Consider the following 24,264-nt stretch of genomic DNA (forward strand, 5'->3'; position numbering starts at 1 on the left):
CACCACCTCTGTATGCCATAAAATCAGTCTGTCAGTTTCATTCAACCGCGCTTATCTACCGACCGTAATAGAAATCGCAACGCAATCAAGAACGAAACCCCGAGTTGAAAAGGGGAGGCCGCCGCAAAATAGAAATGCCGTCAGTGATGAGCCGAGTTTGCATTTCCACGTCATTTAAAACATGTTGCGTGCCAAAGCTCCATTTCCCCGGAAGCTTTTCTACCATCCCGCCTGCCGTGTTTGGCGAACCGCCGGTTGGTGCTTGAACTCGCCCCGGATCGATGATGCACAGTAAGCACTTTATTTTGGCCCCCAGCCCACACCGATCGCGATTTTAACATGCAACATACAGGTATCGCTTCCGTGGTCGTGGGCTTCCAGCTGTAAGTGGGCGTACGTTCGTTTGCTGGTGGTGGGAAAATTTTTGCACAGGAGAAGCACCGTTTCGAAGGAAGGAAATCAGTACGGGCCGAGTTTCAGGCATGCAATCGTTACCACGCTGGTCAGCTGGTACGTGGTGTGCAAAATGTGCGAAGACGACGGTAGGACGACTCTGACAACAGCCAACAGTCGGTGCTTCCCCCCTTTGGCGTGTGTGGTTTTCTGTTGCATGTCTCGCGCTCGCTTTTGCCAGGGAATTGATGCACCGGAACTGTGCGGCATATTCGCGCAACACGGCAGGGCTCGTTATTTAAATGCGGGTGCTTGGGTTTGCTTCTGGCGGGCTGCATTTTACGGCATCAACTTTACCGACTGTGCCTGGCGCTGGCACATGCAAATGCAACCGCTAGAAAGTATGCCATAAAGTCAACGAACTCTAGCACGGGAATCGATTTGCTTAGCGCTTAGATAGGCGAGTCATTGAACTCCAGGCGGTTGGTTGACCTAGGGCGGTGGGCTTTGTGGAGCAAAATTTTCCTTACAAAAAATATCAAAATTGATTTTCCACGTTCAAAATCTGAAAATCCATTCAAAAGAGATATTTCCAAAATTGGTTAAAGTAGAGCGGAAAAGAGGAATGGAACTGTAAGGGATGAAACGACCCAACAAAAGGGTTCGAAAATCCCGAATTTTCAATTATGTTGCCAAGAATCGGAAGAAAGAAGCTGTTTTTTTTATTCTACACTGTCCCCCGAATCCAATGGGGAATTGCACTGTCCTGTCGCTGATTTGATTGCGATGCTTATTCTATCGAAGATCAAATTTCAATCAATAGCAATGTTGCTTCTTTGCAGCTTCTTAGCTTAGCAAGAAAAACGATAACAAAGTTTGGCGTTTTGCTTATTTGCTGCTCGTCTGCTTTTTCATTACAGTTTTCTGAATGGACAGATCATCATGATAATGATGCACCGGATGAAGGTAAGAAATCACGTTTTTGTTCATTTTGTTGGAGGAGCTCTGTCCAAGGAGCAGGGCGAAATAAATCATTTCAAATGATCCCAAGGAAAATTTGAAAGAAAATTAATCTTCATTAGTGGAAATTGCAATCATCGTCTGCAAATGAAGCAAACAATACATTTTCATTCAAGTTTTATGTCTGATTTAGTAATCATAATTTTATTTTTATTCCAAATTTTAATGCAGGGTTTCTCAACTTGTTAGTAAAGTCAAGTCATTTTTTTTGAAAAATCTTGTTCGATTTTCAAATCGAGAGAAAATAGTCTAAAAATAAAATCAAATGAATAAGAAACGAAATTCAACCTTTATTCGTTCCCAAATTAATGTTCAACCACCCTATCACTCTGGTAAAAATAAACTAAAATATCAACCGAACTGGTAATGATTAGAATAGAATAATATAAAAAATTCTATTTTTCCTTCAAAAAATTATTGAAAACAAGTGAGACCTTCGTAAACATTTCCACAACAATAATAAAAACAAGCGAGCTGCACGATTGGATGATGAACTCTGTGCCGTTGGTGACTATTATAAAATACGGGTCATTGCATCCATAACAGATTGCCACCGTCGGCCACTATCGGGCCCACGTTTACTGCGCGTACAATATAATTAAATAATAAACAGACGATTAGGGACGCAATATTGAACGGTGAATGCAGCTGTGAAATAAATCAAGCCAGACGTTAGGAGAGCTTGCGTCGATAGTGTTCGCCTCTTAGTCTGTTGCGTATAGCCAGCGGCAAGACTTTACAGCGTGCATCTGTAATCGGACCGAAACCTAACGGACAGTATGCAATAAACAGCCAATAAAATACGGCAGACAGGGGCGGTCCGGTGGCCGAGGCGACAGCGGCGCCGGTCTTCACACGGCAGGGCCGGGGTTCAAATCCCATCCAGACCGCCTCCTCGTACGAAAGGCTGACTACTTTTCTACGGGTAAAATTAAGTCACAGAAAGCCAGAAATGGCAGGCCGAGACCTCTCGAGGTTGTAGTGCCACAGAAGAAGAAGAAGAAGAAGAAAATACGGCAGATAGCAGTAACTAACAAAAGCGCTTTCGGGCAGATCACTTCCGAGTTGCTGGGCGGTGTGCATATGAAGGACGGAACTCTTGGTAGGGAAACAGAAAAAAAACTCTCCTTAACTCACACTTTCCTTCCGGAACCGAGGAATGCTGGTGAGCGAATGACGCTGATTATTTATTTTCCATTATCGTTTCCGTTTCGATTGACTTGAAATTGAGCAGCAAGCGGCGAATGGGAAATGATTGCGTGCAAGCCGAACAGACTGGACCCAACGGAAAGTCATCGTGACCGCACGCAACGGCAACTATTTGTTTCTTGTCGGAAAAAGGAACCAAACGAAGAAGGAAACAAAAAATAGACCTCGAATATAACTTACGGTTCACGAGAAAAAAGTGCCACTGCAAGGAGAAAGTTGTCCTGGCCATGGGTTCTCCGAAGAGCGAACCTGATGAGAGAGAAGCGAGAAGATGCTCCTGTGGCGCCCACTGTCTTCACAGATGACAATGGACAGAAGTTATCTGTTTGCGTGTTTCTGACCACCCAGTGGACGGAACAACCTAGATGGGGCTCTAAAAAGCAGCTGAAAAACAAGATTTTATGGCGTTATTATTGCAACGGAATCCTCAATGCTCAGGTTAGGAAAAAAATCGGGAAGAATATTAAATATTGTCGCCTAAAAGTATGCAATCGGCATGAAGAAAGCACTGGAATAATATTTCTCAACTCAACTTTCTTCTAACTACTTCTGTCAGCTGGGAACGTGCGGTTGCGTTCGCCCAGTGCGAGACAATTTTGGCATAAATGAAAGCCTGGGCTGAACGAATCCAACGAAGACAACGAGAGAAAGGCATCAAATTGGAATTTGATATCCAACAAAACGTCCGAGGACGAATTTATCGTTCCAGCAGACAGCAGACCATCTTTGCTCGGTGGGAAATTGTGTCCTTCTGAAGCTTGCCTGTGTGGCGCGTTTGGCCTGTGTGGCTGTGGACACTTTAACCTTACCAGTGAAACCGACGAGTGTAGCGCCTATATCAAGGAGCAGTGTAATCGAATCATGAGAGCTTGTTTGCCGTTCCAGCTTGCCCACGTCATGGTGAATGTCTTCTAGCGGTTCATCCTTGTGTCTGAGAACACACTTGCAATATATCCACAGGCAAACGAGCGTATACACTTTTACTTTCAAGTGTGTTGTTATTTGTCCTTACTGGCTCCCCGATGGCTTAAGCTGTTAGGGCACTGAGGGAGGCAGTCATCCAACCGCTCGATGTGCCGACCGTAAAATGGTTTCGAGCAGAGAGATAGCTTTCGGCTGGCGGGTTGAGTTGGGATTGATTGGGAAATGGTGTTTATTGCAAGTACAGCAGATGTACTGCATGTGCGTTTTCCGCACACGAAGCCAGCATGGTTGGTTGTGCCCCCGGACTGGAAATCAACTGTACGATTGTAAATGTTTGATTGGCTGTAGGTGACAGCTAAAGAAATTGATTTACTACCAAATGCCAACCGGAGGAGAGTCGGTTGGAAAATGGATTTATGATACGTGTGTGTGTGTGGTGAATGATTTCTCTTCACCGTAGACACGCAAACGGTGCAGTCTGTGTTGTTGTCGGTAAAGGGAAGCTACGTTTTCCCGATCTGGTCTGAATGGAAGCAGCCTAATTGCAGGACGAACTGTTTTGCGTACGACAGCCGTACGATGTGTGGTGATTAATTTGCAATAATACTAAGCGGCGATCGTTTTGTGATTTTAACGATCTTTAAGATGGGGGTTTGCTCCTCGAAAAGGTTGTGAAGGACAGAGATACACACTCCATCCTTATTTACGGCTTACAGATGTGAGCGCAGCAAATTTTGGTGTTGCTTTCGAGCCTGCTCGAGCAAAGTACATCGATTCAGTAATATTTTATTCAGATCATACCCGAAGAGTTCCTCCTGTCTTACGTCCGTTAACTTTTGCCCGTCGAAAAGTTGTTCGCAAAACTCGAACGCTGTCAATCATGGTGAACGTGTTTTACTTTTTTTTTTCGCTCCTACTCTCATGCACAGTATTTTGATTGTCGAGTGGGAAAAAAACATTCGCACCCCATCGATGATGAGGGGTCATAAATTTGTAATCTATCTACCATCGCTTCGCCACGATACAGAAGCAGCAGCCACAGATCGATAATTCCCATCTTTGGTCAATAATTTTTCTTAACACCTATTTGGGCGTGTTGTTGTTGTTGCTGCTGCTGTGAGATGATTTGTTGGCTTACGGGTATTTTGCTACGTGATGGAGGCGCATGGTATTTTGTTATGCGATGGAGACGCATGGTGGCTTGTGAAATATGCTGCCATGTGACTTCGTTGCAAAAAGTGTTTTTCGGTGTTTTTTTCTTTACAGATTTTTGTTTCAAGCTTAATTATGATTGAAATAATTGACGTTGAAAAATTTAGGTTATTGGTTTGCTTATTACAGTAAGGAAGCAGTATTCCTTGCTGCCCAACAGGGTTGCTCAAAATAAGAAGCAAATTGGAAAAAAAAGGAAGCCCATCTCCACCTTTCCGCCTGCACTAAATGAAACCAGTTTCACTAACGATTACAAAGATGAAGGAACGATAGCGAAAAGAAAAAAACGCTCGCTCGCTTCCATCACTCATCGTCAGCGAATAAAGCGTACCAGCGATCTATTTTGACGTGCAGAATATCATTCCATCATCCTTAATTCACCACCATGCTCGTCAGTATGGATGCATCCAGTTCAACCTTCAGCCGTCATCCATCTTCTCATCTCGCGTTTCTTCCTTTCTCTCTTTCTCTCGCTCACCGTATCTCCCTCTCACGAGCAGCTCAAAGGGACGAGCCAGTAAGCGAGACAGGAGCGTCCGAGTGATCAACCGTGACCGTGCAGCTCGTTTGCTCGCCTTCCATTTCCTCATCCTTCCATTTCGCCTGCTCGTTTCCGTTCCTTGTTATTGCGTGGATTGTTGTTAAGTTTTCGGTCTCGTTTTTTTCCTTCTTTTATTCCTTCTGTTAAAGATGCAATTGCAATAAAGGATTTTTCTTGAGCTCGATTTATTGTACGTCCTCACCCCGTGTTTTTATTTTTTCATTCACCCAATCTTCCCTCCGTGTGTGTTACGTGCGACCGGGTCGGTTTTTGGTCAAAAAGGATGCGAGAATGATGTTGGATTAAATTATAAATGGTACTTGAAAGAATTCTTTTTCTACCAGCATCCCCGTGTTAGCCCCTTGTTTGGCATGTCTGTTGTTTACCTTTTCTGTCGTCATAAAAGCATCTTCTATCTCTTCTCTTGTCTTTATTGGTGTATGTGTGGTTAGCAAATGTGTTGTTACGATTGGTATAGTGTATGAAATTTTGTTGTTGTTTTGAATTAGTTTATGGCTTGAACTCGTAGTTTCATCAGTTTTACCTACTCTTTTTAAAAAATATTCTTAAAATAACACGGATAATATAATTCTAACAGTTCTTCCCATTTTTTCTTTAATAAGAGTGGAAATTAGAACTGAAACTAATGAAAAAACTGAAAATTTTATTTTATTTATCTTTCAATTCATAACATAGTTTTCACAACTATTTTCAACCGGGAAAATATTTAGCAATTACTTATAATGATTAATATTTGCTATTCGTTAAAAGCTCAGGAGCTTCAAAAACTTTTCACAGGGTTTATGTGTTATGGGTTTATATGTACAAACAATACTTATTACTATTAAAACAAACTTTTCTAGTTCTAAATGAAGCGTTATTAGAAATTCATAGTCACGCACCGGTCCACAGTCTCGAAATAGATGCCCTCATTTTGTGGAACGATTATCACCCTCACTAGCACGTGTTTCTCCCGTGTACCGAGCGTACTTGTTGCTTGCCCAAATTTAGCTTTTCTATCATTATTTTTAGTTTCCCCTCCCCCTGTTACTCCCAACCGATGCCATCGGGTCCGGGTTGCATGTTGATAGTGTACGATCGATGCAATTGAATTGTTGTTTCTACAAGACCGCTCGCTAGATATAGATTTGTCACGTTCCAGGAAACGAAATCGTACACCATCTGGAGAGCCGTTCTTCGGTGCAGGTTTCTTCACAATAATATTAACCCGGGGAAGGGCAACAGCAAAGTAAAGATTTGTAGTACGAATTTTCGTACGTGCTATTTCCTAGATGCTGTGTGTGTGTGTGTCTGTGTTTCGCAGTTCACTTTATAGATTTCTGCTTCGTTAAAGCGATCGTTAGCGAGTGAAAATCTGCTTTACCACACGACAAAGGAAATGCTACCGATGCTATCGAGTGCGCGCATCGTAATGTCGTGTAATGTCAGCATAAATGTAACCACCGTCAATCAATCGCGAGACCGGGAGGAAAAGCGCAGGCAGAAAGTTGAGCATCGATTGTGTGATGGAAAATTGATGCACATTCAGGGTATCGGAGTAGTTTTTCCTCTTTTTCTTTTAGAGAAAGGGCGAGAAAAAAAACGAAAGCTTTTACGAACCTGATTCTTCAATCTGCTGCGAGAAGGGTAGGAGCAAATCGGATTACACCAAGCGAAACGCGACTACCCATGAATGTAGTTCTGTGTGTGTGTTTGTGGTGGTGAGGTTTTCCACAACAAACTACAATGGTCCTTGAAAATGGGGTGTGGGGGAGCGTGAAGCAGGAAGTGCGGTTAATCTGGATCACAATTCGAACTGCACAGATGTGTTCAATAAATGCATCACCGATGTCATTCGGGTTGAGTGAGGCCGAGCGCGCACTCGAAGAAAATGGCGAATGAAATAGATGCTCGCCCCATTTAGTGGCGCACCATCAACGCCCGGACCCGACCCCGACACTGGTCGATAAACCGATTGGAAACATAAATTGGCAATCATGATCGTCGTGCGTGCTGGCTTTGCTCCGCCAACCGGAAGGAAGCTGCCGGCCGGAACATCCGGTATCCCGTGTGTTTGGGGGACTTTTTGTGTGTGTGTGGGAGTGTGGATGGTAATTGGACAAGCCCCCTGTCGTGGTGGTGTTGGCGGTGGTTTTGGTCGATCGATTTGCATGATTAATGTTTAATTCGGAACGGATCCAGGGGGTGGCTGATTGATACGTCCTAAGCTCGTTGCTGTGCCGGTGGCATGTTATTTTGAGATTGATAAATGAAAATGGGGGTTCATTTTTTGTACCGTTCGGTTCGCTGTACGGACATGAGAGGAACATCGCGTTTTGATGGGTTATTGCGTGTGTCTATGTGTGTGGAATCGAAAACAAAGCTAGCATTGTGAAGTCAAATCATGTGTTTGCGCTAGTTGTGAACAGGATTAATGAATAGCTCATAAATTGTTTGTCAAACATCATTTAATATGACAGGGAAGCTAATTAAAACGTTTAATGTTATTCTTACCGATAGATAGAGCAAATGAGATCAGGGGTAGGCAACCTTTGGTGTGTTTATTAAAGTCAGTTAAATTTAAATAATTTTCAACTTGTAAAAAATAATTTCATAAAACATTTTACTGTAAATAAAGATAACATTTTTTAAACTACTTGAATAAACATGGATGGTTATTAGCAAAAAAATATTTCAAACCTTGCTTTAGAAAAATTTGAATTTTTAATTAAACATACTGTAAAAGATATTTATTATTTACATTTTGTGTTACAAACTTCTTTAAGCAATTATTGTCGGTTTAATTTGAAAAGGAACGGCTTAACTGCATTGCCATTCCATATTATTTAAAAATGAAGTATGCTTACTTAATTTTTTTAAACAGATAGTTAAAATAAAACTATTTTTTAAATATAAAAAGTAAAAAAAGTAAAAATATAAAATCTAGTCAATGGAAATTAGGAGAAACAATTTCTCAAGTTGACGTTTTGTATGAGGTTGTTGGAAACTGAAACCTTATCTAAAGTTTATCAAAAGTTGAAGGAAAAGGTTCCTTAAATACTGCTCTTGTTTCAAGTTCAATATGTTTTTAAATTAAAATTAGTTGCTTCACAATATGGCCAGGCCCTTATATTTAAATTAAAAAAAAAGCTTAAGGAAGGAAACACTTTGTTCAGCAATACTACGTTAATGAAAACTAACGATAGGTTGTCCACCACTGAAAGCGATGAAAAATGTACCACATGAGATAATCCGCCACGATTACGCTTATCCGAGCTGCTCCATTCATACATATCAGAGTTGTTACAACTCCTTTGCTCACATCTCTTTTCCACCGGTTGGATAATACCGGTGTCGAACATGGAATAATGCCGATCATCCTTCTCCGTCTCTATCACACACACACAGACACACGCGGCTTACTATCGAACCATACACAATCCAATTAAAAATGACATTAAACTTTTTACCCGGTATCGATAAATCTTTTAAGACTTTGTACAAACCAGTTCCGACTAGTGCCGACTAGTGTCTAGGAACGTTTTGCACGCTTCTAGTAGATTATTTTATATTTTATGTTTTTTTTTTCTTTTTTTCTCCTTTCTTTTCCTTACTATTGGGGAATATAAGTTTTTACTTCCGAGCAGTGCTTTGTAGCTTTTGCAAGAAACACATACCAACACGATGATGGAGTGTGATCGCATGAGCCGGTAATCTGAAAATAACTTCCCTTGTAGCATGTTTCGTTATTTAGTGTAGGGAACTGCTGAAAAAGGTTAGCACTCATCAGCTCGGGCATCATGATTCGTATCGTGTTTAACGTTAGCGCTTTATGTTTAAGAGGATTTAAGCTTCCTCGCAATTTTACTGGGAAAAGAAAAGCATTTACATTTATGTTTGTTGTAGTATAGTGTAGTGTATGTTACTAATGAAGTAGTGCTATTGTGATTCGTTGATAGGAATTTATATACGAGTCAATTAATTCACCCTCTTTCAAGTTGTCAACATAACTAATTTAGCTCCTCAATGTAGGCAATCTGCATGACACTACAGTGCGTAATATAGCTATAGAACCATCTACGTTTGAATCAAATTTATAAGTATTGCCTGAATGTATTTATGTAATCATGTTTTTGACTTATATGATAAATTTATAATAAATTTATAACTAAATTCCTGAAAAAAATAATTTATATTATACATAAGAGACCAATATCAACCTGAATATTTATTTTTGTAAAAGTAGTTTTATAGTTATGTTACGCACTGTACTTATTTGTACGAAATGTTTCTTCGATTTTCTTGTTTCGTTACTCTTCCTATTCCTTCCAGTATCTCTACGAATGATTATAAATTAGTGACTGTTTGCCAACATTTCTTGCATTGATTCTCTTTCCTTTCTCGATCTTGCTCGCACTCGCTCCACCTTGATTGTCTGGCTCTAGCTGATTGATTGGAATGATTGTACCGTTTTTACCATTAAATTTAAACTCCATTTCCATGTACTCTATACACCATTTACTATCATAGCTGTTTTAACGTATTTCCCTCGTTCGATCTAGACACTAGCCACATTAACCGCTGTTTACACGCCCACTGCAACCTTTCATTCCACTAATCGCACTCACCCACGTTCCACGTTTTGCAGAAAGTGGTGAAGAAAATGTGGGGCAAAACGACTCGATGGAAAGTACAACGCTAAAGAGTAAACTATTCATCAAGAATGAAAAATCGGCTGCTCGGCGTACGTCGACCCCGGAATCCATGACCCAGCGGGCAGCGACCCAACGGGGCAGCGGAGCCGGCGATGGCGATTCGACCGCGGACCTGACGGTGGGCACGACGGGTGGGGGCCCGAGCGGGGGCGCCGGTACAACGACGGCAACAACGATGGCGACCAACGATCGGAGGGACACGAAGGTAGACATACCGCTACCACAGTACATGACGCCCTCGGCAGAGAAATTTGCAGATAAACGAGTTAAGGTAAGTCATGGCTGAAGCTCACCTGAAAAAGCGCCTTCAGTCATTATGGTCTGCGCAAACAACAACAGACCCCGAGTCATCGAAGGATGCATACGGTTTAGGGGTGGAATTATGTGCATCATTTTCGCGTCAGTTTGCTTTCCGTGGGCTTTAGTAGAACAACGAACAGGTTAACCTTCTCCGGAAGTCAAATTTCCACTCCATCTTCTCAAGACTTTCCCTCGCAAAAACCGTGAAAGTTTGCCGAGAGCTCATCGCTCCGTGATGTAGAGCAGAAAATGTCACTATCCTTCACATTTATAATGCATTCAGGTGTCGTGGCGTGTAGCTCCACACGGATGAGTCTTATCCGAGTCCGCTCCGACACACCTCCAACAGGCAACACATCGTCTGTAAGATCCCATAATCCCAACTCCCATCAGCCCATTGCCCGACAGTACCACCACCGGGTCTATCGGAACACAATGGTGGGTTTTTTGCAGCGTTGCTCGGTGCACAGCTGTTCGTGTTCCCGAGCTAAGGTTTTACCGGGTTTCAAAATCTCCAACTCCTGGCGAGATTCTTCGTACCCGTTTACGGTACACATCATTATAGTTGGATCACTGCAAACATCAGCGCTGACGGGTAGGAATCCGGCACACAGAGGACGAACGTGTACGCGCGAACGGTGGGACCAGCATTACTAATGAAGATGGCCAGGGCATCCAGGATCTCCGGTGTGATGGGAGAAATCTTTGCTAGAAAATGTCCACAGAAATTTACACACACCACTCAAGAATGCATCGCTGAAGCAGCTCCATTTATCTCAATTGGAGCTTATCGGACGGGTGACGAGTGGTGCGAGTATGCCGCCTTGCCCGAGCTCTGGGTCGTGTTATGATTGCACGATAGGGTATTACAATACTTTTTCTTTGTTTTTACCCGCTCTTCTCTGCTTTCGATGAGCGTCGTTTTGTGCTGCAGCGAGATGCTGTTACTGCTGCTGCTGTAAGGTGTAAGATTTACGTCCAACGACTGAGGATGACGTATTGTGTGAAGGTCTTAAGTCTATCCTTACCAGATAATTAGCTCAGAGTAATTGTGGATGCTCATGGGTGTCCTTTGCGCATGCAGTGCAGCGGTATTCGTGTCGGTGTGTTGAATGACATACCTGGAATATTTTCTTCTCGTTCGGATGCTGTTGGAGAAGCGAGTTCTGAGCTCTTAATGTCCCAGCTTCTGCTCAGTTCTGTTCTGTTCAATTTGAATTTAAATTTAAAGAGTTCATTAACGTTACTTCGTGTGCATTTGAGTTCATTATCCCTTATTGTTTATTCGCGAATAGTGTAATTAGCATTAGCACAGAGAGCCATTACAATGGCTTATAAAAAACTTGACGATTGCCTACATTTATGCGTCGACCCACTACTGGTTTTACAATATTCAATTATTTTTCGTTTCGTTCGTTTTTATCCCTTTTTTCAGCATTTTAAACGCATTTTAACGGCTTCTTATCTTCATCACAAAACTGTCAATTGGGTGAAATTATTTTCAAAAAAATTCTAAGAAATGACAAAATAATGTGATAATAAAATTTTAAGCGCTTCTTCACACAGTACAGGAGATGTAAAATAAAACTCAAAAAAATATACATAAATTGCGTCATAATTCTGATGGAAGCCTCCACGCATCGCATCGTAAAAGCACAACACCGCGAATTTTTTGCGAAATGCGTCCACTTTAATAACGATTTAAACGATTGCACTTGGCGCCAATCGCCACATCTGTGTCCTCAGCGAGGGAGCGAATTTGTTTTGTCGTTTTAGAAAATGCCCCGAACCCAACCACCGTGAGATGATGACGATGGAGTAGCTTGACGACGAAAAAATGCAGGGAGTTGTTGTTTGTGTCCGCCCGCTACCAAGGAGGAGGCTTTTTATGGCGGCCCTTTCGGATGAGTGTTCCTCGATTTTCTTTGCTGGGTTCTGGTAGTAGTGTCTGTTTTCGTAAAACTTTTGCGTTAGAGATTGTATCGTTCGTTCGTTTGTTTCGTTTGTTTCCCTGAAGCCTTTGTCTTGTCAACGTTGGTTGTTGTGCTGTAGCTCCCGGCAGTAATGTTCCTCAAACTCTGTATGACTTGTCCAGCTTGACCGTGTGTGGTTGGCAGTTTCTTTTTTTTTCGTCCGGAGACAGTAGACGAAGCTAGTTCATCGGTAGCATCAATTAACCGCAACCACATGTGAGCTTATTTTTCTTACCCTTTTTTTTGCGTTCCAACTTGTAACTCCAACAGAGACACAGCATACACGGCATGATGGAGGAGGAAAATGTGGTCCGACCGCATCAGGAAATCGCCGCCCTATCGCTGGAGGAGAAAAAGTACTTGCTGGCAGTCGAACGGGGCGATGTGGCTACTACGAGACGGTAAGGGATTCGAGATTCGGCCATTGGCGATAAACCCGCTACCGAATGGTCTGAATCAGCAGATCAATCTTGTCGGGGGTACCGTGCAAACAACGGCTAACCTTGCGACTGCCGAATCGTTTCCAGGATATTGGAAAAAGCGGAAGCGGAATCGCACATCAACATCAACTGTGTCGATCCGTTGGGCCGGTCCGCCCTGCTGATGGCCATCGATAACGAGAACCTGGAGATGGTGGAGCTGCTCATCAATCATCGGGTGGACACGAAAGACGCTCTGCTGCACGCCATTTCGGAGGAGTTTGTCGAGGCGGTGGAGGTTCTGCTCGATCACGAGGACAGCTGTCACAAGAACGGTGATCCTCATGTTAGTACATTTTGCGGGGATATCCTGCTTGAAAGCTCCGTGGGAAAGTTTTTTTTAAAAAACCTGGTTCTTTACAGAGTTGGGAAGCGCTGCCACCGGATACGGCCACCTTTACGCCGGACATAACGCCCCTCATACTGGCTGCCCATCGTGATAATTATGAAATAATAAAAATTCTGCTTGACCGCGGTGCCACACTGCCTATGCCGCATGACGTACGGTAGGATGAAGGACGCTGTAATGTTTCAAATATAGCCTCTCAAGCTTGTAATCTCTTCCCACTCCCCAGATGTGGTTGTGATGACTGTGTTACTTCCCGTCAGGAGGACTCGCTCCGCCACTCGCGATCACGCATCAATGCGTACCGAGCGCTGGCCAGTCCGTCCCTTGTAGCGTTGTCGTCCAAGGATCCCATACTGACCGCATTCGAGCTGAGCTGGGAGTTACGGAGGTTAAGCTTTCTGGAGCACGAGTTCAAGGTACGCGGCGGCAAGGCTCGTAAAGTTTTATGTCACCAAGTTCTAACTCTCGCTACCTTCCGACCCAGAACGAGTACCAGGAACTTCGCCGCCAGTGTCAGGACTTTGCAACGGCCCTGCTCGATCACACGAGATCTTCGCACGAGCTGGAGGTACTGCTCAACCATGACCCCACCGGACCGGCCTTCGAACATGGCGATCGGATGCATCTCAACCGGTTGAAGCTTGCCGTAAAGTTACGCCAAAAGAAGGTAAGTTTCCCAACAACGGTGGACATTTCTGCTTCCCACTCGGCGGGGCGGTTTCCTCGCCGAGTGCATGACGAGTGGCACAACTTGGAAATCTCTTTAGCGCATTTAAATATTCATAACCGCTAATTAGCATGCAGTTGGCTGCTGGGTGGTGGCGCGAAGGCAGCGGTTTGCTTTTGCGGTTTGACAGTCACTAATTGGAAGCTAACCGGGTTGCGGGCTCGTTAGTCCACGGCCTACGAATGGTCCGCTAGCATTATTCTCCAACGAAGAAGCAGCAGCTGGCAGAGCTGAGCCTGTAATGGGTAGATTTACATTCGACACATTATTTGCATAAAGCGCTTTGGTTGGAAGCGAAGTGTTGCAGCTCGGACTGAAGCCACATGTTTATTGTTATTGTAATTGTTTCAATAATGTTTGTTCCCGACACTGTCTGCGGTCGGTGAGTGCGGCGTGATGTGTTAATAGGAGCTGTTATGAATAATTTAAAGACTTTCATTTGGTGTGGTGTAACGATTTTGAATTGCATAATTGTGATTGGCATTGTCTGTGATGGAGGAAGCGTGTGATGGTCGATAATATCATTTTGGCAGATTAATATATTCGAGAAGCAGTGCTAAAAGGTCGTAGCTTTTTAATAGATTTTCAACAACTTTACATGATTGGCATACATTGGGGGCTTGAGGTATGTCCTAATAGAGATCTTGTCAGAAACCGAGGGACATATCTGATCTTTTGGGTGGTTTAAAATGAGTAAAACAGTAACTCAGAGGAAGGAGCACCAAAGATTATTTCCATAGGTGTCAAACTGCTTACTACCATGCGTAAGCTTTTAGAGAATTAGGAAAATAATCGTTTTTTGTCTTATAAGATTACTAATGTTTAAATCAAATACAATAATTAGTGGAGGAAATTTGGTTGCTCTTTGTCAGAGTAAATTATAAGTAAAAAACCTGGCCTCAACATGTGAGTACTAACTAGTAAAGTTTTGTCTATTAAGAGGTTAAACTGAGTTTTTGTACCATTTCAAAAATAAAGCCAGTTTACAGGTGAAAAAAGGATCATTTTGAAGATCAATTCAGCTTGCCGGTAAATTTGTCCACAAATATAGCAGAGATATGTGTCGCCACAACTATAAAATCATGTTGACGTATTTGCTGATAAAAAAAATGCTAGAAGCAATTTGAATGATGACTCAATCACTCAAATAAATGTGTTTGAATTAAATTTTGCAGTTAATTTCTCAAATTTGATAAAATTTGATTGCTGGGAATTTCACATTAATTATTGAAATTGTTGCTCACGCAAATGAGTTCATACACCACTTTCTCATCGATTTATGTTTATAACATAGAAGATAAAAGCATAAAGAAGAACCTAAAAAATCGGGTGTGAAAAATCAAACAATTAATCTTTTTTTCCAAAAATTGTGAACTAGCCTTTTTTTGTGTAGTATTTTTTTTCAAAACTTTTTAACAAAATATTAAACCGACAAATTTTTTTTTGTAATCTAAAATGTTTGTCTAAAGATTTTTTTGCTTTGCTTTATGGAAGCCTCTTTCTTCAAATAATTTTTATTAATATGTTTGACATCCCCGAATGATACAAATATTGCCTCATATCCATTTAAATGTGTATGCGTTTCATGTTCCCAAACAAGCTCGTTTTCATGTCGTTGCGGCAAGAGCTAAATTCAGCACCCACCTCGCAAGTTGTCAAGTGAGACGATTTCGCCTGCAAAGGACGATTTGTGCGCAATGTACAAGAACATGCCAAAGTTTCCCCCTGAACGTGAACCTGAAATACCAAACAGTTAGCCATCGTGTGTTTTTTTGTGTGTGTTTCAAGTTTCTTTTCCTACGCCTTGTTGTACTATGTTGCTATTTCGAAGCCTTCCCAAGCCCACAAACTCAGACCTGCACTTGGAGCATAGCACGGCAGCGATTTACTCAAATCCTTCTCAAACCAACATTCCACGCTACCGGAATTCCACCCGCTCAAGAATGCAGCTACATGAGAAAGTGGCTAATCCCGGTGGGGTGTGTATCGGCGGGAAAGAATGAAACGCTTGCCGGACGACTGTCATCTTTTTTGAACGGTTCTCACATGCCATGCATTGCCCTGCTGGAAAACGCTATGTTCGGTATACGGAACGGATCATTTACTGTTTGTACATTTTAAAATTCAAAAAAACATTAATACGACTTTCAAGGCAACCCACTATCAGCCAGTTGTTTTAAATTGATGCACAAACAAACGCCCATACACACAAACCACACCGAAACCGTCTAAATATGTGTGCTCCCTTCCTCGGGGTTTTTCTATTTCCAGTTCGTTTCACATCCAAACGTGCAGCAGCTGCTGGCCAGCATCTGGTACGAAGGGCTGCCGGGCTTCCGGCGGAAAAACATGGCCCTGCAAGCATTGGAAATCGTGCGAATAGGTAAGTTATGATTTCCAGTGTTGGGCCCGCTTTAATGACCCCCGCAACGCTTAAACACCAGAAAGGAGTGGCACCGAAATCCAGCGCGCTTTATGTGAAACAATTGAAGTAATTTGCTACGGGGTTTTCTTCCACGCGAAAGAAAATCCCTGTTCGCACGTTGGGATGCTCGCACTATTCGAGGAATAATAAAGTAATTGACTCATTAGGAAACACATTTCCACCCTGTCTCTTGCGGTCCAGCACCACCAATAAAGAAAAGGGAAATCAAATCAAATCACCCGGTGAGGCTCATTAAGAGCTACCAACACCACCACCACCGCTATCCTTCTAGCCGTAACGCGGTAGAACGTGCAGCAATAATTAATCGGAAATCATCTCCATCCTGTTCGTCCATCCGACCAAAGAAAACACACACTTTCTCATACGTCTCCGTGGTTTTTCTCTCCGTCGGGGGAGCGGGTTTCTTTCGCAGGCATCATGTTTCCGCTGTTTTCCTTCTCGTACATCATCGCACCCCATTCGTCGCTCGGCCAAACGATGCGTAAACCGTTCATCAAGTTCATCTGCCACAGTGCGTCGTATTTCACGTTTTTATGTAAGTTGAAGGGTCGGAGCTTTTTGGGATGGGTTTAAGATTAGTGCACAGTGGGCATTTCGTGGTTCAGTAGTTTTTTTTCAGTTTTTAAATATTTAAATAATGGAATAAGTGTAACAATAAAGTAGGAAAATTCAGAATTTTGTTTAAATTATTTTTCTTCAAAGATAGTTTTCATTTTTAATTTTTTTTTGTGAAAAAAAATCATTCAATTTTTTTCTAGATTATCTAATTTTTTCTTCTCATGGGATATCGTAAGTCAGGTCGTTCTTAAGTAAGAATAAAATATAGTAAAAAAGTAAAAAAGTCGAAAAATGTAACTTATTTAATAAAAAGCTAGACTATTTAAATGTGATTTTTTCACGAGAGAGAGAGAGAGAGAGAGAGAGAGAGAGAGAGAGATTATGACCAAAACTATGAAAAAACAAAAATCATGAGAATGACCTGATGCTCTTATTTGGAATCTACACAAAAGCAATAAGGGTAGAGAATTTTGAAGTAATGCTACAATGAAAAAAAATATTTTTTCAAACAAAAAGAAAGTAAAAAAGCTTAAAGTTTTTCAAGCAAGGTTTACACAGCCAATAGGTCACAGTGGATCGTGACTCGCAAAATGCCGTTGCGGGCAACAATCAAAAAAAAATTTTGTCCCACTGTTAGCTTGAATTCACCCACTGTGCACTGATTTAATCATTCGCTTACTGATTCACTTGTTACATGTGCTACCCCCCCTTTCGCCCCCATGGATTAGTTCTTCTTATGCTGGCGTCGCAGCGCATCGAGACGGTGATGGGTGGCGTGTGGGGAGCGGACGTGAGCCAGCAGCATGACGAAGTGCCTACCAAGCGCGGTGCTAGCCCAACCCTGATCGAGTGGCTCATATTGGCCTGGGTCAGCGGTAAGTGGGAATTAAAAATGAAAAATCTAATTAAAACTTGCCCGCTCTATCTGTCCGTGTTCTAACAACGAAAACCAACGTACCAGTAAGATCGATTAGAAGGTTTTATCGGGCCCAATGTTCCACGAACCGGAAAGCAAAAATTCACTCTAAATCATCGAAACCGTTGTCGAGGTTCACCTTTCCGGGTTTTTTTTTGTGTGCAATTTTCACCGCAGGACTTATCTGGAGCGAGGTGAAGCAGCTGTGGGACGTGGGCCTGCAGGAGTACGTGAACGATATGTGGAATGTGATAGACTTTGTGACCAATTCGCTGTACGTGGCAACGGTAGCGCTGCGAGTCGTTTCCTACTTTGAGGTAAGTTTTTGAGGCTGCTCCATCGCAGCTGCTCCTGCAGTGGCATGCTGGTAGGTATTTGTAATTAGGCGCGCTTCCCAATAAACTTTTCCTTCCCTGTTTCCATCACGCCCGTACGATGATGGCGAAATGTCACACGTCGTACGAAGATATTTGTCCGGGAAAGTTAATTGGATTTTCGTCCAAATGTTTGCCCAAATGCTTCGATCCCTAAATGATCAGCGGAACTATCCAGTAACGGTGAAGTGTTTGCAGACCACAATTCGAGAGTCTCCTCCCAATGTCTTGCCGTGCAACTCATTTCCCTACCGAAAGTTTTCCTTCGCTGGTTCGTTATGGCACCCCGCAGGGAAACAGTAATGATGGCAAATGTTGGTTTCCGATGAAATTCTATCTCATTATAACGCACCAGACAGGGCCGAACTTAATTGGCAACACGTGCTCAAGTCTGCGGATATTCGATGAGTCTCAAGTACTTCTAAGAGAGCGAGAGAGAGACACTTCAACCCTTGGTGGTTTTTGGTAATTGCAGGTCCAGAAGGAGATGACGTACAATAAGTTTGCGGCGGACTTGCCGCGCGAAAAATGGGACACCTGGGACCCGATGCTAATATCGGAAGGACTCTTCTCGGCCGCCAACATCTTCAGTTCGCTCAAGCTGGTGTACATCTTTTCGGTCAATCCACATCTGGGGCCGTTGCAGGTATCGCTGTCGCGCATGGTGATGGACATCATGAAGTTCTTCTTCCTGTACGTGCTGGTGCTTTTCGCGTTTAGCAGTGGTCTCAATCAGCTTCTTTGGTGAGTTCTATTGGAAGTTAAACTTCATTGAAGTACCAGGTACTATTTTGGAATTATTTTTCTTGCAGGTATTATGCGGATTTGGAGAAGAAACGATGCCCGGATGTGTCAAATTTTTCTGGACCCAATATCACCTCCACGGACCCAAACGCCTGTATCGTGTGGCGTCGGTTTGCTAAGTATGTAGTGAAGCTGTCATCAAGCAACCGCAAACTAAATCTTGATCTCGCACAGTCTTTTTGAAACGATACAGACCCTGTTCTGGGCCGTCTTTGGGTTGGTCGATCTGGAGAACTTTGAGCTGGATGGGATCAAAATCTTTACTCGTTTCTGGGGTATGCTTATGTTTGGAACGTACTCGGTGATCAATATCGTTGTGCTGCTGAACCTGCTGATCGCCATGATGAATCACTCATATCAATTAATATCGGTAAGACGGGCTGCAAAGATCGCCCACCCGCTTTAAGCTGACTTCCTTCCGCCGTCTTTCCCCCTCCCAGGAACGTGCCGATGTCGAGTGGAAGTTTGCCCGTTCGAAGCTGTGGATCAGCTACTTCGAGGAGGGCGGCACGTGTCCACCGCCGTTCAACATCATCCCGACGCCAAAGTCCCTGTTCTACATCTTCCAGTGGGTGAAGCGAAAGTTCTGCGGCCATTCGAAGGCCGTCAAGAAGGAGCACATGAAAACGATTCGAGTAAGTGGTGGCTCCAAGGACATGTTTTGGACACAAACATGAACACTCTTCCCCGTCAAAAGATACGATTTATATGTTTGCACCATCAACAACTCCCGCACCGGGGCCACCGGTTCACCTGAATTGGCTTGTTCACGAATATCCCCCGAACATAGATGGCGCACTTTCCAGTTTTGTTAATGTGTGGTTTTACAATTTCTTTTTTCCGTTCTTTTTATCCGTTTTTTCCCTTTGCTCTGTGTGACTGTTGCTCGTTTATCCTCTTCTTTCATACCTGGTTGTGGGAACTGTGTGACTGTGTGGTTGTGTGTTTGGTGTGTATGTGTGTGTGCCTTTCTGTGTGTGTGTGTGGAACATTTTCTCCCTCGCTCCCTCTTTTTGGCGGCTATTTGCTCTGGTGGTTTCGATTGCAATTCGTTTCAGCGGAAGGTAAAGCAGGCGAGCGAGCGTGACTTCCGCTATCAGAGCATCATGCGCAATCTGGTCCGCCGGTACGTGACGGTCGAGCAGCGGAAGGCCGAATCGCAGGGCGTCACCGAGGATGACGTGAACGAGATCAAGCAGGACATATCGGCGTTCCGGTGCGAGCTGGTCGAGATCCTGAAGAACAGTGGCATGAACACGGCCATTGCGACCGGGCAGGGTAGCGGGGTGGGCGGTAAGAAGAACCGGCAGAAGGAGCGTCGGCTGATGAAGGGCTTCAACATAGCGCCACCACCGGCACCGGACGCGGGGCAGCATTTAACGCCCGTTTCGGAGTTTATCTCACAACTGCCGGACCATTCGCCGCATGAACTGTTTGCAGGTGTGTTTGGGCCGGGGCTAACGCCGAAGAAGGCCCTCCATCAGGTGAATCCGATGCATCAGTATTCGTCCCAGTCGCAGAGTTCCTTCGGGGAGAACAATAATCCCATCCACAAGCTGGCCAAGTTGGCGCCGAAGTTCAACTCCAAGGGTCGTCCAGGATCACACAAGAAGCGTTGGGGTAAGGCGAAGAGCATTCCGCATTTCTTCTAGCTCCTTCCCGTACTGAGAACTTCCTTCTTTCTCCCCCTTCTTTCACTAGGCACTCTGATCGAAGCCGCCAAACACGGCAGTGTGTCCAAGTTTATTGGACGCTCACGGTCCGAAGATTCGGTCTGCAATCATGGCCCCGGGCGAGGTGAATCGGCCAGCCATAGTAACAGTCCCGCATCGGACGAAGCCATCACGGAATCGCCGTCCGATTCGAACCCAAGTCTCGATCGGCCGGACGTAGAGCAGTGTCCCGATCCGCACAAAAACAATCACCGAAACCGGCATCAAGATCGTCGGCAGCACGGTGGTAGTGATCGGACCCAGCAGCACAGTGGCAGCGTTACGGCGGCAAACGGGAAGAATGGGCGCGAAGCGAAGGAGCACGCGCATCACTATCATCTGCACTTTGGGGCGCTGGCAGCACTGAAGCGCAAGCGGAAAAAGTTCTCCAACAGCCGTAACTCCAGCCCGGTGCTGGAGCCACCGTGTGAGCTGCCGTCGGTGACGAATGCCGTCAATCTGACGGGTAACTCAAGCAGTAAGGTGAGTGTGGGATAGTGTTACGTGCCGAGTTGAGGATCGATTACAGTGATTTATGTTCGCGTGGGCAAGATGATCGTAGGGTTGGGGCTTAGTAGTTATCAGCTCTTTAGCAGGCATTTGTTAGCTTGAAAGTGCCTGCACCTGTTGCTTCCTTAGGTGTTGAGGTATGCGGGGCATTTGTCAGCCTTCAAGGTCATCTTGGAGAGGCTTATAATGTTCAAAAATATGAGTTGTGAGGAAGATATCCATAGGAAGAGGATCCATATCGATTTTTTAAATTTATTTTGTGAATGTAAAGTCAGTCTTGGCTTAAAGGTCCACTGAGCCCTGATTGAGAGAGTTCAATAATGACCACGATAGTAATTATTACTGTCTTCGAACGACACCAGGGTGTGTCTTGAGCATGATATTCGCACCAGAGCACGTACATCTTTCATGGAAGCATTTGCGCGACCAAATTGCCTCCGTAGCTCTATCAACCCACTAACGCATTCCATTTCATTCACGTCTCACCCCAACCAGGTACTGAAACGTGCTTCCAGTGTGCCGACGCGCGGTGTGAGTGATGAACCGGAAGCACCCGCCACCGTACGACCGGCCCGTCACGAAGCGACGCAAAGCCAACAGCACTCGATCGAGCAGCAGCTCGAAGGTGCGGCACCATTAACGCCCTCCACCACGGAGGAAAGCGTTGACCAGCAACCGTCGGCAGCCGTGCCACAGTCCACCCTGGCAGTGCACAAGCACCAGAAGATCATACGCGGCAGGAACAGCTCTAACGAACCATTGCTACGCCTGCAGGAGCATCGTGATAGTACCGATGGCGGTGCGGCTGGAGGTGCCTGTGAGTCATCCATCGTTGGTGGTGGTGGTGGTGGTGGACCATCGTCTGCAACGTCCACGTTACGGTCGGTGCCGAAGATACCGGGGGTAACGCCGTTAAGGGGCCATTTACACTCCCAGGGATGGTTATAGGAGATGGCGATGCACACCCAGGCGATGCAGCGAGCCGCTGGCTACACTATTTGTATGTAAATATAGTCGGACATCAAGTTGCATTCAATCGGCGTACGGGTTGAGGTTGAGCGCATCTTAACGGCGAGTGTGTGAGTGTGTAAACTAGTCAAAAGCATCAATTCTAAACCAGGCGTGTGTGAGAGCTGAGGGCTAAAGTCTCTGAATGACTCTGATGAGCAGCAGTCAACGAGGGCTGTCACTTTATTGGAATTGGTTTGATGGTCGGAAAAATTCCTTCTGTTCATGTTAATCCTTCACCAAGGATGTATCGATACTTTGTATGGGCCTAAAAACGGGAAGCGAGAATGGATGATTTGGCTTGTGATCCTGTCAAGTTCACAGCATCGGAAGGAACTTATGTTCGGCACACTGCCGAACCAACCGAAATCCTTTGGGCGACGGTGCTGAGAACCTAGACACGATCGAAAGGGACAGGTTCAACCCGGTACGGGTTCTGTGGTAGCTTTAAGGAACATAGGTGTATAACGATAACATACAATAAGGGACCAGGTCTCTTGAGTGAAGTGCTCGCACGTGCAACGCGGCGACCAGCGCAGCTGTTAAACTATCATTTGTTAATGCTATTGGAAATCGTACAGGAACTCGTACTCCCCAAGGACGTGCTACTACTACAACACTAGGACTCATATGCACCTTTAGGCATTTCTCTTTTAACCGGTAGTCGTCTAGATATGGTGTGGCGCGGAGTACGCGGGTACGCAAATCAAACAAGTACGAAGCTCCCCGGGACACCTTAAACATTTATCGATACATTTTAGCACGGTAAGCAAAACCACCCAACCACAAACGCGAATATCCGTAATGGTGAAGTTAAACGCATAGAGTATTAACGTAACACGCAAAACGAATAATCAACCATTTTGGTTTTGAGGGTGGCGAGTTAGATGTGAACGCACGAATCCAAGCGAGTAGTAATCGTTCGTCGAAAAGGGGGAGAGAGGGAGAGAAAAAAAATAACAAAACAGTAATTAAAACAGAAAACTTAACACAAGAAGTAAAAAGGAGGCCTTATACATAACATGTAACACGATATGTTATATAAATATTGTATGTATCACATAACAACAAGAAAACAAACCAACAACTGGAAAAGAAATGGAACAAACTAATGATTAACGTAACGTCAACTCGCTTTCAAAGACGACTAGACATAACGAGTAACCAAAAAAAAAAGAGAAACAAATTGAATTGAAATAAAAAAAGCAAAAACGAAATTAGAAATGAAATGTCGATCAAAAAAACACGAACTAAAATAGTAATAAACTGAACAAAAAAAAGGAAGAAAAAAAGAAGTAAACAATTTACTAGCTATAATCGAAAGGTAACAAGTTCGGTAGGTATAACGTTTAAGGGAAAAGTGCATAAACTATATGTGAGAGAGAGATGGGAAAAAAGAGGAAACAAAACGTAAAGAGGAAACAACAGTAAACCCGTCGTCGTTTAAGTGTAGCAGAGTACTAGAGAAATATAAGCACGAAAGTAAATATAGTAGAGAAAGAAAGAAACTATAAATTATTAGAAGGAAAAGAGAAGGAAACAAACAGAACAACAACAAAAACAAGATGGTAACAGCTGGTGAATGGAAACGTTAATTCAAACAAGATAAACTTTAGCAGGATTAGGGAAGGGATGGATTCAAGTCGAACGAATTGTAGATACGAGTGAAAGGGAAGGTTAGAAGAGTTAACTAGACAGAAGAAAGACAGGAAGGAAAGGTTTGTTAACAGTGGGTTTTGTTTTGAAACAAGGGTTGGAAAGATGTTGAATTTTAGAGGAAAAACAAGAGCGGGAATTGAGGTTAAAACGTTGCAACAGAGATATGAATAGATAGGAACACACAGCGGGCCGGCTGTCCAGCCGTCAAACTCCAGGCCGGTGAGCGGGACAGGCGCAAGTCGGAATTGTAATAAATATCTAATTTATTTGAATTCACGAGTTTCCGTGTCTTACTTACCATTAGTTTGCGTTACCTCGCTCATCACAAACCTGTGGCGCGCTCTCGTGGTGGTCGATGTAAATTCATTACAAAAATAACTCTCGTTGTCAGCGGTCGCTCAAGAAGCGATCGAGCGCCATTTCATTGATTCACTC

The 24,264-nt window shown here is 43.8% G+C and overlaps 1 protein-coding gene across 15 annotated transcripts in view; it reads left to right on the plus strand.

Annotated features, from left to right (window-relative positions):
• LOC118512622 (transient receptor potential-gamma protein) overlaps positions 1 to 24,101 on the plus strand; it is an 87,835-nt gene extending 63,734 nt beyond the window's left edge. For 7 of the 15 annotated variants that reach the window (XM_036057302.1, XM_036057311.1, XM_036057308.1 and 4 more), the window contains 19 exons: positions 1,314 to 1,359; positions 5,259 to 5,615; positions 9,948 to 10,285; positions 12,558 to 12,688; positions 12,815 to 13,052; positions 13,130 to 13,272; positions 13,342 to 13,531; positions 13,600 to 13,782; positions 16,114 to 16,225; positions 16,701 to 16,823; positions 17,575 to 17,721; positions 17,940 to 18,079; positions 18,612 to 18,880; positions 18,949 to 19,059; positions 19,115 to 19,310; positions 19,381 to 19,575; positions 19,999 to 20,560; positions 20,642 to 21,135; positions 21,658 to 24,101. In XM_036057302.1, the coding sequence (XP_035913195.1) occupies positions 9,983 to 10,285; positions 12,558 to 12,688; positions 12,815 to 13,052; positions 13,130 to 13,272; positions 13,342 to 13,531; positions 13,600 to 13,782; positions 16,114 to 16,225; positions 16,701 to 16,823; positions 17,575 to 17,721; positions 17,940 to 18,079; positions 18,612 to 18,880; positions 18,949 to 19,059; positions 19,115 to 19,310; positions 19,381 to 19,575; positions 19,999 to 20,560; positions 20,642 to 21,135; positions 21,658 to 22,110 (3,990 nt within the window). In that variant the 5' untranslated portion in view covers positions 1,314 to 1,359; positions 5,259 to 5,615; positions 9,948 to 9,982 and the 3' untranslated portion in view covers positions 22,111 to 24,101. The remainder of the gene's footprint in view (positions 1 to 1,313; positions 1,360 to 5,258; positions 5,616 to 9,947; positions 10,286 to 12,557; positions 12,689 to 12,814; positions 13,053 to 13,129; positions 13,273 to 13,341; positions 13,532 to 13,599; positions 13,783 to 16,113; positions 16,226 to 16,700; positions 16,824 to 17,574; positions 17,722 to 17,939; positions 18,080 to 18,611; positions 18,881 to 18,948; positions 19,060 to 19,114; positions 19,311 to 19,380; positions 19,576 to 19,998; positions 20,561 to 20,641; positions 21,136 to 21,657) is intronic. The other 8 variants (XM_036057310.1, XM_036057316.1, XM_036057314.1 and 5 more) reach the window with 5 other exon arrangements.
• Positions 24,102 to 24,264: the final 163 nt, after the last annotated feature.

This window comes from Anopheles stephensi, chromosome 3 (assembly GCF_013141755.1).
Source record: "Anopheles stephensi strain Indian chromosome 3, UCI_ANSTEP_V1.0, whole genome shotgun sequence".
NCBI classification, from domain to species: domain Eukaryota; kingdom Metazoa; phylum Arthropoda; class Insecta; order Diptera; family Culicidae; genus Anopheles; species Anopheles stephensi.